The sequence below is a fragment of the Tupaia chinensis genome, unplaced genomic scaffold (genome assembly GCF_000334495.1).
Source record: "Tupaia chinensis unplaced genomic scaffold, TupChi_1.0 Scaffold000048_1, whole genome shotgun sequence".
Lineage (NCBI taxonomy): Eukaryota > Metazoa > Chordata > Mammalia > Scandentia > Tupaiidae > Tupaia > Tupaia belangeri.
In genome coordinates, this window is record NW_006159506.1 from 3201882 (window position 1) to 3216732 (window position 14851).

General features: G+C 42.1%; 1 protein-coding gene and 1 non-coding gene across 2 annotated transcripts in view; one reads left to right on the plus strand and one right to left on the minus strand.

Annotated features, from left to right (window-relative positions):
- SYCP2L (synaptonemal complex protein 2 like) overlaps positions 1-14851 on the minus strand; it is a 70350-nt gene that overhangs the window by 15576 nt on the left and 39923 nt on the right. The window contains exons 25-32 of the mRNA XM_027774979.1: positions 12928-13001; positions 12717-12786; positions 9563-9664; positions 8046-8152; positions 5858-5949; positions 3956-4055; positions 3801-3859; positions 2016-2077 (exon numbers count right to left, since the gene is read on the minus strand). Of these exons, the coding sequence (XP_027630780.1) occupies positions 2053-2077; positions 3801-3859; positions 3956-4055; positions 5858-5949; positions 8046-8152; positions 9563-9664; positions 12717-12786; positions 12928-13001 (629 nt within the window). The 3' untranslated portion in view covers positions 2016-2052. The remainder of the gene's footprint in view (positions 1-2015; positions 2078-3800; positions 3860-3955; positions 4056-5857; positions 5950-8045; positions 8153-9562; positions 9665-12716; positions 12787-12927; positions 13002-14851) is intronic.
- LOC114009303 (small nucleolar RNA SNORA8) lies at positions 11409-11498 on the plus strand. Its single transcript, XR_003550748.1, has one exon. It is a non-coding gene; the product is annotated as a small nucleolar RNA SNORA8 (small nucleolar RNA).

Below are 14851 nucleotides of genomic sequence, written 5' to 3' on the forward strand. Positions count from 1 at the left end.
GAGACAGATCTCCCCCCGGGAGCGTGGCCATGCTATAATCCCTTCTCCTCCATTCTCTGCCTGGAATCAAGGATACACATGCACATGTGCCCGGTGGTTGTGAACTGTGGTCAGCGATGTGGGAGGCCAGTGACAGAGCCACCACACCATCTGCTGGGCCCCATCTGTCATTCATTTCATGCTAGCTCTAAAACATACCTGGAATCTCTCCATTTCTCTCATCTCCACTGCTACTCTCCATTTTGAGACCACTGACACAGACTCTAAAAGCCTTTCAGTTGGGCTCTCCTATTATTATTTTTTAAAATTTGACAGAGAGACAGACTGACAGAGAAGGAAAGGGAGAAAGCACCCACCTCATGGGAAATGGTCACATGGCACCCTCTTCTCCATTTCTCCATCCTCTCTGTATTCGGGGATGCATATACACATGTGCCCAGTGTGTTTTTCAGGCCACCACATTCAAGACTTGAAGCAGGTGGTCAGCCATGTTGGATCTGGCTGCTTTAACCACTAGGCCGCATGCTGGCCCATCTCCTATTCTTTACCCCTCCAATCAATCACAGCAGAGAAGCTAGAACAGTTTTCTTAAAATATGACTTGTATGTATTTATTACCTTCATCTCTCCAATGCCTTGGCTCAAAACCCATCCATATTTCTCTTACTCTTACAGTAAAATCTAACTTCTCATGGTCAAGGAGATCTTAACCTTGAATGCACAACGCTCCCAACTTCATTTCAAATAACTGCCCCCCTTATCTTCATGGTGATTGAAGAATTTTATTTCTCAAAAACGTCAAGTTCTCCCTTGCCCAGCTCAGTTACTTAAAACTGTTCACAAGTCTAGTTCCTTCTGATCTTTGAAATCCTATCTTAAATTCACTCTCTGGCCAGCCTTATGGCTTTGTGGTTAAGGGAGCCAGATCCCACAAGGCCAGTTACGTGGTTCAAATACCAGCCATTGTGGCTTAGCATTTACACCACAAGTGTGTACATGTATACCTCAAATCCCCAAAAATGCAGAAGTGGAGGAGAAGGGATTGGGCATGACCACACCTCATTGGGAAGCGCTTTCTCCCTGTCTCCACGTCTCTGTCTGTCTCTGGCAAATGCATGTGTCCTCTTGCAAATAAAAAAATCACTTCCTCAGAGAAAGCTTTGATGACTCTCATACCTGAAGCTGACACTACACAACACTGTTCTCTGTCAAAGCACCTTGATATTATCTCTCAAAGCACTTAATGCGGAGGCTCATTAAAACACACAGGTACTTCAAATATGCTTTCTCTTCCTCCTCCTCCTCATCTTCCTCCTCTTTTCTTTCCAGACTAGCTGGCTCCTCCTTGACCTCACCACAGATAGCTCTTTTATTTTCCTAAGTCTTTGCCTACAGATATGGAGACTAAGACCCATCTCTTGCTGACTCTACAACATCAACAAACACATGGCAGGTCAAAGTGGTCAGATACGACAACTACAGATACCAATGAAGTAGTCCGGAGATTGTGAAAAATCAACGGGCACCCTGTCCCAGAATTGCCCTAATTAGCCACCTATAGGTCCCACTTTCTTTCAGTCTCAATAAAAGCTCCTTGCCCCTACCCTTCTAGGCTATTGCGACTCTCCACAACTGGTCCCTATCTGTCATTTGCAAAGTGAACACATTCTTTTCTATCCTTCTCTCTGAGCTTATGAATTTTTCCACAGCCCAGACCAAGGCTACCCTACCACATTGTAGCGATCACCCCAACAGGTAGGAACACATCTGCGTATTAACCATTGTGTTTCTTTGTTCAGCATACTCCTTGATGAACATGAAGCCCTTAATGATAAATACTTACCCCAACGAATGATCCAGATCCAAAAGATTAATTCATAGGATGGGAGAAATTGTGAGAGGGGCAGCTGCTCAGTGTCGAAATGTAATATGGACAAAGTGTCCAGGTATCTTTCAGAGATTGTTTCCCTCCACACCGATTCACATCAACTGAGCAATGCAAGTCTTTGTACCCACCTGACTGAGGCCGTAATAAACCTGGCTTTGGCTTTCCTCACGACGGCTGAATTGGATTAAGCCTGGGGGAAAAAAAAATGGCCCATCTCTTATTATATTCACATTAGGCAATTTAAAAAATAAAAACGTACATCTAGGTACATAGATTATACCACAGAGTTATTTCACAGGTCATTAGATTACTTGTTATTAGACACCATTAAATTAGGAGGGTCAATGGCAACGCGGGATACCAACCTAAGAGAGAATAGTTTCACTTGATTCTATTTTACATATTGTCTCTGTCAACATTACTGGCCCCAAAATAGAGATATTTCATGACCACCATTCAGACCCCTGAGTCCCTAACTCCTTGGAGTTCTATGCTTGGGCTGAAATAATCTAGCCTGAGGGATGTTTTTTCCCATTTCTCTAGCAAAATAAAGTCATCGATCACATAGCAAACATTGCAAAGTACACACACTGATCCTGTGTGAGCCTCACCAAGCGAATTGAGTTTCGTAGGGTGTACGGCTGGTGAGCATCGGGTGCTCAGTGTGGCTAAGAGAACCACCATCACAGCCTCATTGGAAAACCAAGGAGCAATTTTCTTAGGTGTATGCTAGAGAGGAGAACAATGTGAAATGCTAAAGGCTGCATATTTAGAAAAAATGGCTATTCTTTGATATATTCTAATCTACCAAAGGCCTGTTATCAAAGGGAGAAGAATGTAAATAGTATTTAATATCCATAAATATGAACTGAAGAAACAGTTGCTGGGGCAGCAGATGGTGTAATGGTTACGTGACTGAACTCCCACATAGTCGGTTCAAATCCCAAACCTGGTGGCTTAAAATTCACGCTGTGTGTGTGTGTGTGTGTGTGTGTGTGTGTGTGTGTGTCCAAAATTCTGAGAGGAGAACGGAGGATAAGCGATTGCAACATGGCCATCCCTCCTGGGAAGGGAGGGGAGGGATTTCTCACTTTCTGTCTCTCTGGCAAGTACTAGTGCCCTATTGCCAAAGTCTTTCTCTTAAAAAAAAAAAAAAAAAAAGGAAATAGTTGCCAAAACTTGGGGTTTAATCAAAATAAATGAATTCTCTAGGATTCAGAAGACTAGGAGATACAATCTTTTCTAATGCTTAACACAATGTAGTTTTATACCAATAGTTCTCCAACTCTAATCTGTGACCTCCCTAAAGAACTAAACGTTCTGGGACCAGCAGTTAGCATAATGGCTATGTCGCTGGACTCCCATGTAGTTGACCGTGGTTTGGGTCCCAGACCCGGTGGCTTAAAACTCACACCGGGCGCATGTGCGTACGTGCCCAAAATCCCGAGAGGAGAATGGAGGAGAAGGGATTGCGGTGTGGCCATCCCCCATGGGGGGTGATTTCTTGCTTTCAGTCTCTCTGTCTCTGTCTGGTGAGCACACACACCCTGTAGCAAAAACCTCTTAAAAAAAAAAAAAGAACTAAATGTTCTGGGGTCAAAACTATTCTGGTAATAATGGCCATAAGAATAACATGCTACCTGCTTTTCTGTCTTAGTCTTTCACAAATGCCCAGTGGTTTTCCCCCGGAGGTGATGGGACTCCCAAGTCAGAAGCAATGAGAATACTACTTGCCACACCAAAATTCTTTTCTCCCTTCCACTCCTGGGATTCTGGGCATGGATGCACTGGAGCCCAGCATGTCTTTCAAGCTGCCAGGTCTAGGACCTGAACTGATGTCGGCCATGTGGGAGTCCAACTCCACAGCCACCATGCCACCTGCTGGCCCCTGGCAACAATACTTTTAGAAGTACCTCAGCACTTGCGTTTCACAGAATGACTTCAGATCAGCTGACTGTTTCTCCCAAAATTCCTAGAACGGAACAAAATTTTCAGTATTTAACAGTTATCCTGCCCTGGAACAGCTCCTCTTAGGTCACAGAGAACATTCCAAACAAAACATACTCACCATGACATCTTTCTCAAGGTGCTTCAGAGCCTGAAAATCCTTCTCAAGATTGCTCAACTCTTGAAGAACCAAACTGTGAAACTGCTCTAATTTACTGAGTCTGATAAACACAAAAACAACAAATTTCATTGGGACTGCTTGGATGTGACAAAAGAGACTACATTGTCACAGGGTGTACATGCATACGTGTGTGCACAGAATGTGCATATTGTATTTTCAATCATGGTAACATACATGTAAAATTCGCCATTAACCATTTGTAAATGTATAATTCAGTGGCATTAAGGACATTCCCTATGTTCCGTGACCATCACCACTATCCATTTTCTAGAACTTTCCCATCATTCCAAATAGAAAATCCGCACCCATTAACAACTCTCCCTTCCCTCAACCTCTGGCAACTGCCACTGCGTTTTCTGAGTTTGATTGTTCTGGGTGTCTCACAGAAGTGGGAACATATAATATGTGTTCCTTACATCTAGCTTATTTCCCTTAGCATAATGTCTGTTGATGGTTTACCGGATAGGATTTTAGCATGCGCCATAATTTAATTCCTTAAGGCTGAGTGACAGTCCATCTTCTGGACATACCACATCTCAACAATTCAGCATCTTCTGCATGTATATCCACGTTTTTCCAGTCTTTGTGATTCAGTATGTTTTTGAAAAACCAGGTATTTTACGATCACATAACAGTAGCCCATGATGGGGCCTAAGGGGGGTTTATAAAGGGCAGGATTAAACTAAATGATCCATCTTATGGCTGAAGAACCAGAAACCCAGAAGGGTTAAGTGACGTATCAAACCTCTCATCTGCTGAGGCTTCAGTTCCCCAGGGCATCAGCACAGGGGGTCACAGGACGAATGCTGTTTATAATCTGTAAACTTGTTTTGAAATCCAATCCTTACCTGTACAGGTGTATCTGGTTTAAAAGTTTTATTAGGCAATCCGGTGCCTTCTTTGCACTTTCTGGATAAAGTGGACTCTTTCTGTACCTAAACTAAACGACAAGAATAAAATGACCATATTTGGTTTATACATGACAACGTAAGTCAAGGGTATGCTTTGCATTGAGAAGATGCTACCAGCACATAATGTTATTCATAGCCAACATTACTGCTAAAGGACTCTGATGAGGCACCGTCCTTCCTACCTTTCAGGTGGTATCACAAGTTAGGAACCAATAAAGAACAAGCTAAGCAACTGGCAGATGGCATAATGGTTACAACACTGGACTCCCATGTAACTGACCAACAGCTTAAACTCATGCCAGGCACATGTGCATGCATGCCCAAAATCTCAAGAGGAGAATGGAAGAGAAGGGATTGTGGTATGGCCATCCCCACTGGGGGGTGATTTCTTGCTGTCTCTCTGTCTCTGTCTCTCTGGCAAGCGCACACACACCATAGAGAAAAAAATCTCCTTAAAAATAGAACAAGCTAAAATAGGAAAACTTTTATCATGCTACTGATACAATATTGAAAACTATGAAAAAAATAAAATCTTCATAAACCGGATAGGATTTTAGCATGCGCCATAATTTAATTCCTTAAGGCTGAGTGACAGTCCATCTTCTGGACATACCACATCTCAACAATTCAGCATCTTCTGCATGTATATCCACGTTTTTCCAGTCTTTGTGATTCAGTATGTTTTTGAAAAACCAGGTATTTTACGATCACATAACAGTAGCCCATGATGGGGCCTAAGGGGGGTTTATAAAGGGCAGGATTAAACTAAATGATCCATCTTATGGCTGAAGAACCAGAAACCCAGAAGGGTTAAGTGACGTATCAAACCTCTCATCTGCTGAGGCTTCAGTTCCCCAGGGCATCAGCACAGGGGGTCACAGGACGAATGCTGTTTATAATCTGTAAACTTGTTTTGAAATCCAATCCTTACCTGTACAGGTGTATCTGGTTTAAAAGTTTTATTAGGCAATCCGGTGCCTTCTTTGCACTTTCTGGATAAAGTGGACTCTTTCTGTACCTAAACTAAACGACAAGAATAAAATGACCATATTTGGTTTATACATGACAACGTAAGTCAAGGGTATGCTTTGCATTGAGAAGATGCTACCAGCACATAATGTTATTCATAGCCAACATTACTGCTAAAGGACTCTGATGAGGCACCGTCCTTCCTACCTTTCAGGTGGTATCACAAGTTAGGAACCAATAAAGAACAAGCTAAGCAACTGGCAGATGGCATAATGGTTACAACACTGGACTCCCATGTAACTGACCAACAGCTTAAACTCATGCCAGGCACATGTGCATGCATGCCCAAAATCTCAAGAGGAGAATGGAAGAGAAGGGATTGTGGTATGGCCATCCCCACTGGGGGGTGATTTCTTGCTGTCTCTCTGTCTCTGTCTCTCTGGCAAGCGCACACACACCATAGAGAAAAAAATCTCCTTAAAAATAGAACAAGCTAAAATAGGAAAACTTTTATCATGCTACTGATACAATATTGAAAACTATGAAAAAAATAAAATCTTCATAATAAATGGCTTACACAGATATCATGGAAAATAAGACTTTAGAAACCTTCCAAGTTAGTTAAATGAACATTGGTTAGGGTAAGATAGAATACTTTTCTCAACTGTGCTAATAAGTAAGTCATTAGGGATTAATAAATAACAGGACGAACAAGAAGATGGGAGTGGTTGTTACGGCCATCTTGTAGATGAGACTTGGAGACAGATTCAAGAATCTTCCACCCTCGGCCAATGGCCCACCCACAGTCTATTCCACACATGTCCTGGACTCCTCTCTCATTTACATGGCTTCCCCATTCCCCTCCTCCTGGTCTTTCATGGTGACCAAATCACTGCTTCCTAGTTGAGAGTCAACCAGTGAGACCCAACCAAGAGTCAGATTTCCCATTCAGCACCTTTGGTCTCATTGGAGCAAATGAACACAGAATTGTTCTTATGAATAGAAACCTCGGTTTATGAAGACGTTGAAACCAGTGCCTTCAGCTAAGGCAAATACTCTTCTCGAGAGATACAGGAGTGTTTTTACACATGAAGGGTTACAAGAGCACTGACAAAAAATAAGATCTTGTTAATTCAAACAGTGAATGAGCTAGTGTTTTTTGTTGTTTTTGAGAGGTTTTTGCTATAGAGCACATGTGCTCGCCAGAAAGACAGAGAGAGACTGAGAGACAGAAAGCAATCCCTTCTCCATTCTTCTCCCAGGATCTTGGGCACGCACACACATGCGCCTGGCGTGAGTTTAAACCACCAGGTCCAGGACTCAAACCACTGTTGACCACATTGGAGTCCAGTGGCGTAGTCATTACACCAACTTCTGTGTTTTTTTTTTCAGCTTTACTGAGGTATAACTGACAAAGAGCCTTTATTTATTTATTTATTTATATATGTGTGTGTGTATATAATATATACATACATATATTCAAGATGTATGTGTGATATTTTGTTATCTATATCATTGTGAAATGATTATCACAATCAAACCAACATGGATCACTTCAAAGTTCTGTATGTGATAATAATACCTACTCTCTTAGAAAACATTAGGTATATAATACAATATTGTGAACTATAATCACCATACTGTATATTAATCACCACAACTTACTCGACTTACAACTGAAAGTTTGTACCCTTTAACCAATATTTCTCCACTCTGTCTACCCCACTTACCACCTTTCTGTTCAGTACAACTTTTTTAGATTCCACATATGCAAGAGTTCTCTAAAGTTCATGGAAAATACATATTATCTAAAAATATGCATAAATTTCAGGGATGGCAGGTGGTGTGGTGGTTAAGGCATTGGACTTCCATGTAGACAAGCATGGTTTAAGTCCTGGGCCTGGAGGCTTGTTTTCTCACTCTCTCTTTCATCAAATTAAATAATAAAATTAAATAAATGATTCTTTAAAAATGTATACATACATTTGAAAAATGGGTTGCATACGATAAACTTACACTTTCATTCTATTTTTTTTTTTTAACGAATGTTTTGAAATGCTCCCTAATGAGATCATGCAATGTTTGCCTGGTTTATTTTCACTCAGCATGATTTATAAGAGGTGAGTTTTTTATTTCTAATCAATCATTACCTCATATTTTCTTTTCAGTTCTCTTGCGAAGTTTTCAAAAGTTGTGATAATGGCAGATCCATCTAAGCTCTCAGGCATAACCTCTAGGGATGGAGCAGAAATACTTTCTGAACAACAAAAAATACAACATTAAATAAAACTAACAAAGTGCTCAAAGCCGATGTGCTCAATCCATCAGGTGCCCGATGATGGGACAGTCCACTGGAAGCACAAATATGAACCATAGAAACCTCTCTAGCCACCAGGCTGTGACTCTGCAGTGTGGCTGATTCGGCCATGACAGCAGAAAGGTCAGGTCATGCCAGGCGCCCCATTCTGCCTCCCACCCCACCAATCCTTACTCTGGCAAATACTCACTTTATCCAAACCTTCCTGGACCTTTTTTTTTTTTTTTTTTTTTTTAAGAGATTTTTGCTATAGGGCATGTGTGCTCGCTAGAAAGAGAGATAGAGAGAAATCACCCCCCTGGGAGGATGGGCATGCCGCAATCCCTTCTCCTTTCTCCTCTCAAGATCCTGGGCACGCACGCACATGCGCCTGGCGTGAGTTTAAGCCACCAGGTCTGGGACTCAAACCGCAGTCGACTACATGGGAGTCCAGCAACATACCCATTACGCTAACTGCTGGTTCCCCTTCCTGGCACTTTAATCAGAGCAACTCAATATATCTAAGAAGCAGGCTGAGGCCTTGTAAGAGGTCTCAAGGACATAATCGTCAACACATTTCTATGAGGTGCCAGTTTTATGAGGATTCAACAGGGGTTGGCACTATACTAAATGATTTTCATGTGTCGACTCATGCGGTCCTCACAAAAATCACATGAAATAAGTCCTGTTATGATCCACTTTTAACAGAGAAATCACACACCCTGTGCAGACTAACACCAGAAGCTTCCAAATGTGTCTTTTTTTAGAAGGTTTTGTTTCAAAACCCATGGGAATTTTCCTGCCAGCCCCATGTGTGCAGACACTGCAGATCATTATCCTCACTTGGTAGATTATGTATTTCTAACATGAACATCTAGTTAGCCACTATAAACTAAAGCAGAGATCTGTAACGACAGGAATTCTCAGGCCCTGAAAATTGCCATAAAGGAGTTAAGAGACAGAAATCAGGGGCTGGCAGATGGTGTGGTGGTTAAGGGTGCTGGACTCCCACATGGCAACCGTAGTTCAAGTCCCGGACCTGGCGGCTCTCAGGTGTTCACATTCTCCCTTACTCTCCCCCTCACTCCCACTCTCTCTGTCCCTCTCTGGTCAAATTAAAAAATATATAAAGCTAAATAAAAAATAATTTAAAAAGAGCTAGAAATCAAAATGCTAGAAGGCCATAGTGCTTATATTTATCTATCATTTGTGCAACAATTTGTCTTGCAAGGACAAAACATTTAGTTCTTGGGCTTCTGTAGCTACGACAATCTTCACACGGTAGCTCCCTTGTAATTCACGTTGGTTCGCCCAGGGCTGACCCACTTCCCACACTCCTACCAGAGCTGCTGGCTGCGTGCATGCCGTTACCTGCCAAGTCTGTTTCTTTTGTCACTAGGGGAAGGGACTCCGGACCATCGCTGTCTTCCAGTCTTGACTGCTTTGTCTTAGCGAAACTACCATCTGGTACGTCTAAAGGCAAACACAGCAATTAATGACCCTCGCACACGTCTCTTCTGTCCCAAATACACCCTGTGCTCTTTTGCAGCAGTTAAATTCAAGCTTGAGAGTAGCATGTGAAACATATCCCCCGCCTGCCACTACTTTTCATTTGGTGCACTGACAAGCACCACCTAAACAGAAAAGCGCTAAGTCTACAAATACCTGAACGAGGACTTGCAGAAAGATGTCCCCGTGAGCTTGGTCACATTTAGAAATGCTCTTAGTGACACACAGACAGGCTTGCCTAGCAGAATTTTTTCATTGTTAATGGGTATGTGCACTCGCCAGAGATAGAACTCCCCCCCCCCCAATTGGGTGTGGGCATGGCACAATCACAATCTCTTCTCTTCCATTTCTCTGTACCATCAGGATTTGGGCACACACTCCCTGCAGGTTTCTCAAGCCACCAGGGCCAGGATTCGAACAGCAGTTGGCCATGTGGGCTCCAGCTTTCTAGGAACAGCACCGGACCACTGCCCTAGGTGCTGGCCCTCAGGATGTTTTAAGTCAAGGTGGGCATCAAAAACAATCTCTCTCCCCAGGGGGTGATCTCTCTCTCTCCCTCCCGCTCCCTCTCTCTCTCAGCAACCCTGGTGAGTACACATGCCCTGTGGTAAACTAAAATAGAAATTCCAGGGTCCAGGACTTGAACTGCTTAGTCAGCCATATGAAATCTAGCACATTAACCACCAAGCTAGTGGTTAACCACCCTTCTTTTTTTCTTGGCTTACCTACTTCTTTCTTTCATGAGAGAAAGGATATATATAGAGAGACTGAGACAGAGACAGGCAGGTGCACACACACACACACACACACACACACACACACACTCCCCACCCCCCCACCCACCCCCCGGTGGTTGATTTCTCGCTTTCTGTCTCTCTGTCTCTGTCTTTCTGGTGAGTGCATGCACCCTATAGCAAAAACCTCTCAAAAAAAAAAAAGTCAATGAATTGACAATAAATATTTACTCAGAACTCTCTCTGATACAAAATCATGCAGAAGTTCATCATTAAATGCTATAATTTCTTAAGTTTTTTTTACTCCATTCCCTAGGCAGATATATTCCGAATGCCTCCACGTGCCAGGCACTGAGCACTGAATGGAACAAAGGAGCCTCCACCCGTCTCCTTCCGGACTCTGGAGGCCTCCGCGAGAAGGTCGATAAGTGCAAAATGCAAAATCATAAATAAATCATTCAGCTTGCTTGTCATTCTCGCAGAAATGACACATCAAAAATCCAGGGTGAACACTAAAACGCAAGTTGACATTTGATGGAGGTTGCTGTTAGGAATCAGCAGAACAATTCAAATGTTTTAAAGGCCACTACTTTCTCTGAAGGAAATCACTTAATGCATCTCCTTCAAGAAAAAACATAACTGCCCTAGCCCCTGTGGCTGAAAAACTCTGTCTCTATCTGGGGTCTTCCCCAATCCAAGCCTCTTCTCCACGCTGCCCTTCTGTTGAAGCCTTGGAAGAAAGAAGCAGCTTTTGTGTAAGGAAAGGGCTCTTACTGATGATACTAACAGGAAGAAAAAACCAATAGGACCTTAGAATCTATCTTTCAAAAGAAATACAACATATCCCCCAAAAGAAATGCCAAAAATAAAAAGCCTTCTTATAAAGTTCTTCGGGCAAAGAAAGCAAAAGGACAACGACCCCAGGAGGAAAGATCCTGAAAAACATTCTCAACATGATTTTTAAGTACATGGGGTGTTCAAAGGACGATGAAATCTCAGTATCTGGCATCTTTGGTTTCCTTGACGTTGTGCATGGTAAACTTGGTATTTCTACTTTTATCATATTTCTATAGTTTCTCGACCCATTCAGTTTGGCTGTTTTCAACAGAACTAAAACAGAAACAGTAAATCTAACCAGACATTGTATAAAGTAGGAACAAAAAAACTCCTCTGAATTTAAAACAGACAACAAAACAAAACAAAACCCAGGTGCAATTCCCGCTAAAAAAAACCTAGCGGCAGACTGGCAAAGAAAAAAACAGGTAGGGACCAGCAAATGGCATAATGGTTGTATTGCTGGACTCCCACGTAGTTGACCGCAGTTCGAGTCTCGGACCTGGTAGCTTAAAACATGCCAGGAGTATGTGCGTGCATGCCCAGAATCTCGAGAAGAGAACAGAGAAGGAACTGCGGTGTGGCCATCCCTCCTGGGGGGTGACTTCTTGCTGTCTCTCTCTCTCTCTCTCCAGTGAGTGCATGTGCCCTAGAGCACAAATTTCTCTTTAAATGAAAATAAAAAATGGGTAAAAATGTATGAAACATAGTGAAGGACAGGTGCTATTATTTCACTACACTATTATATGAGAATGTTGTCAACTTAACATAACATTTGAACTAGCCTGGAAACCATACTAACACTACCATGAAAAAACCAATTCTTTTTGCTATAGGGCATGTGTGTTCACCAGAGAGAGATAGGGGAAGACAAAAAGAGGAAAGTGAGAAATCACCTCCCCAGAAGGCATGGCCACACTGCTACCCCTTCCGATCCATTCTCTTCTCAGGATTTTGGGTACACATGCACAACTGCCAGGCATATTTTTTTAAACCACTGGGTCCAGGACTCAAACTGCACCATCAGCTATGTGAAATCCAGTCTCTGAAATCACACCACCTGCTGGTCCCCAGAAGCTTTAATGAATCGGCCACACCACCTTTCAGAACATTATTTATAAACTACAATACAAGTGACCTGCATACATGGGAAGAAATGTGTTCCTCCTAGGCCAGATCCTTACGAAAATATTTCCACTGTGCACTCCCTCTGAGGCTGCAGAGGAAACATGACTGGTTGATTAGATTTTGGTCCCAGGCCATATCTCCTTGGGCACAAGAGGTTCTAGTTTCTGAGTGGAGGTCCCTGTTTCTCCCCTTGACCTTCATGAACATCTAGAACTGGTAACAAGTTCACACTGCCCACTTCATGGCGGGGCAATGGTCACTCTGCAAAGTGATTTTACCTGCTGAAACCTGAGACGAGCCCAAAGCATTTATTCTCTCACCTCCATCGTCCAAGTTTTGCAGCTTATGCTTGAAGCTGGTACTTTCCATTAATGACTCTTGATTCATGATCTTAAAGACAAAATATATAAATTTTAAAAAGCATATGGCTCAGAAATAAGTAACACTATCATCTAAAAAAAAAATGAGCCAGTATGTTATGCAAATACACACTAGTACTAATTCTGGAAAACCAGGTGAATAAAATAATACCTCCAATACATTTTCTTCAACTTCTGAGTGCTCCGAGGAAGACAAATCACTCAGTAGAACTGGACTTTGAAGTTCTGAGTATTAGAAATAAGTTTCACGTGAATAAACACACCAAGAAACAATGTGAGTCAGTAACAGTTAACTATTACTCATATTAAATATTAAAAACGGGACAGTTCTAAATAAGACAAGCATTTTGGACAAGAGATATTCAATTTTTATAAGGCTGTTTCACCTTGTTCAAATTTATTCCTAAGGATTTTATTCTTTTTGGTGCTATTATAAGTGGGATCATTTGCTTGATTTCTTTTTCTGATAGTTGTCAGTATAGAGTAATGCGACTCATTTTTGCATGTTGATTTTGTATCCTGCAACTTTACAGAACTCACTAGTTCTAATAGTTTTTGAGTAGTCTTTGAGTCTTTCTAAATGCAAGGGCATACCATCTGCAAGCAGAAATAGTTTAACTTTTTTCTTCCCAATTTGGGTACTTTTTAAATTTATTTTTAATTTGCTATAGGGCATGGGTGCTTACCAGAGAGAAGGGGGGTGAGGAGTTAGAAATAAGCCATCAGGTCCAAGACTCTGACAGTGGTTAGTCATGTGGGAGTCCTACACCCTAACTACTATGCCATCTGCTAGCCCCTGGATACCTTTTTATTTTTCATGTCTAATTGCTCTGACTAGTACTTCCAGTATTGTATTTTGAATAGTGTGGTGAGGGTGGGCACTCCTGTCTTGTTGCTAATCTCAGAGGTTTTGAATTTTTCATTGAGTGTGATGTTAGTTGTGGGTCTCTTAAAAAATGGCCTTTTTAGAATGAGATATTCTTTCTAAATCTAATTTGTTGAGTATTTGTATCATGAAAAGATACTGAATTTTATCAATTATACTTCTTGTGTCTGTTGAGATGGTCTTATGATTTTTAGCCTTTTTTTTTTTTTTTTAAAGAGAAATTTCTGCTATAGGGTATGTGAACTTGCTGGAGAAACAGAAAGTGGTAAATTATCCCTCAGGGGTGACAGCCGTGCCACAATCTCATCTCCTCCATTCTCCTCTCAGGATTTTGAGCACAATGCCCAGTGTGATTTTCAAGCCACCAGGTCCAGGACTCAAACTACAGTTGGTCATGTGGGAGTCCAGCACCTTAACCACTATACCACCAGCTGGCCTCAATCCTTTATTATGTTAATATGGTTTGTCACATTTACTGATTTGCATATGTTGAGCTATCCTTCATCCTGGTCATGGTCCATGATCCTCTCAATGTACTCTGACTTCTAGAAGTTTATTTCCTTTATGAGAGGTTAGAGCGAGAACTCACACAGGTGTTCCAGAAACACTCAAAGTAGTCTTGTCATGCTGCAATTAATTCCCTCCCACCAGTCCTTCAGCCAGCCAGGATCTTGGCGAATACACTGGTGACTTCCAGCACTACAGCAGCACACTGCCATGGCTGCCACCATCTGAGCCGAATGTGCTCAGTTTGTTAGCATTTTGTTGAAAAAGTTTGCATCTATGTTCAAAGATACTAGTCCATCTTATAACATTTTTAACCGGCTTTGATATCAGTACTGCTCATCTCATAAAATGAGTTTGTAAGTGTCTCTTCAACTTTCTCAGAATGTGTGAAAATAGGGAACCAGCAGTTAGCATAATGGCTATGTCGCTGGACTCCCACGTAGTTGACCGCGGTTCGCATCCTGGACCCGGTGGCTTAGAACTCATGCCGGGCGTGTGTGCGTGCATGCCCAAGATCCTGAGAGGAGAATGGAGGAGAAGGGATTGTGGCGTGACCATCCCCCCTCGGGGGTGATTTCTCGCTTTCTGTCTCTATGTCTCTCTCTGTCTGGCGAGCACACACGCCCTATAGCGACAACCTCTCAAAAAAAAAAAAAAAAAAGAAACAAAAAAAAAAAATGGG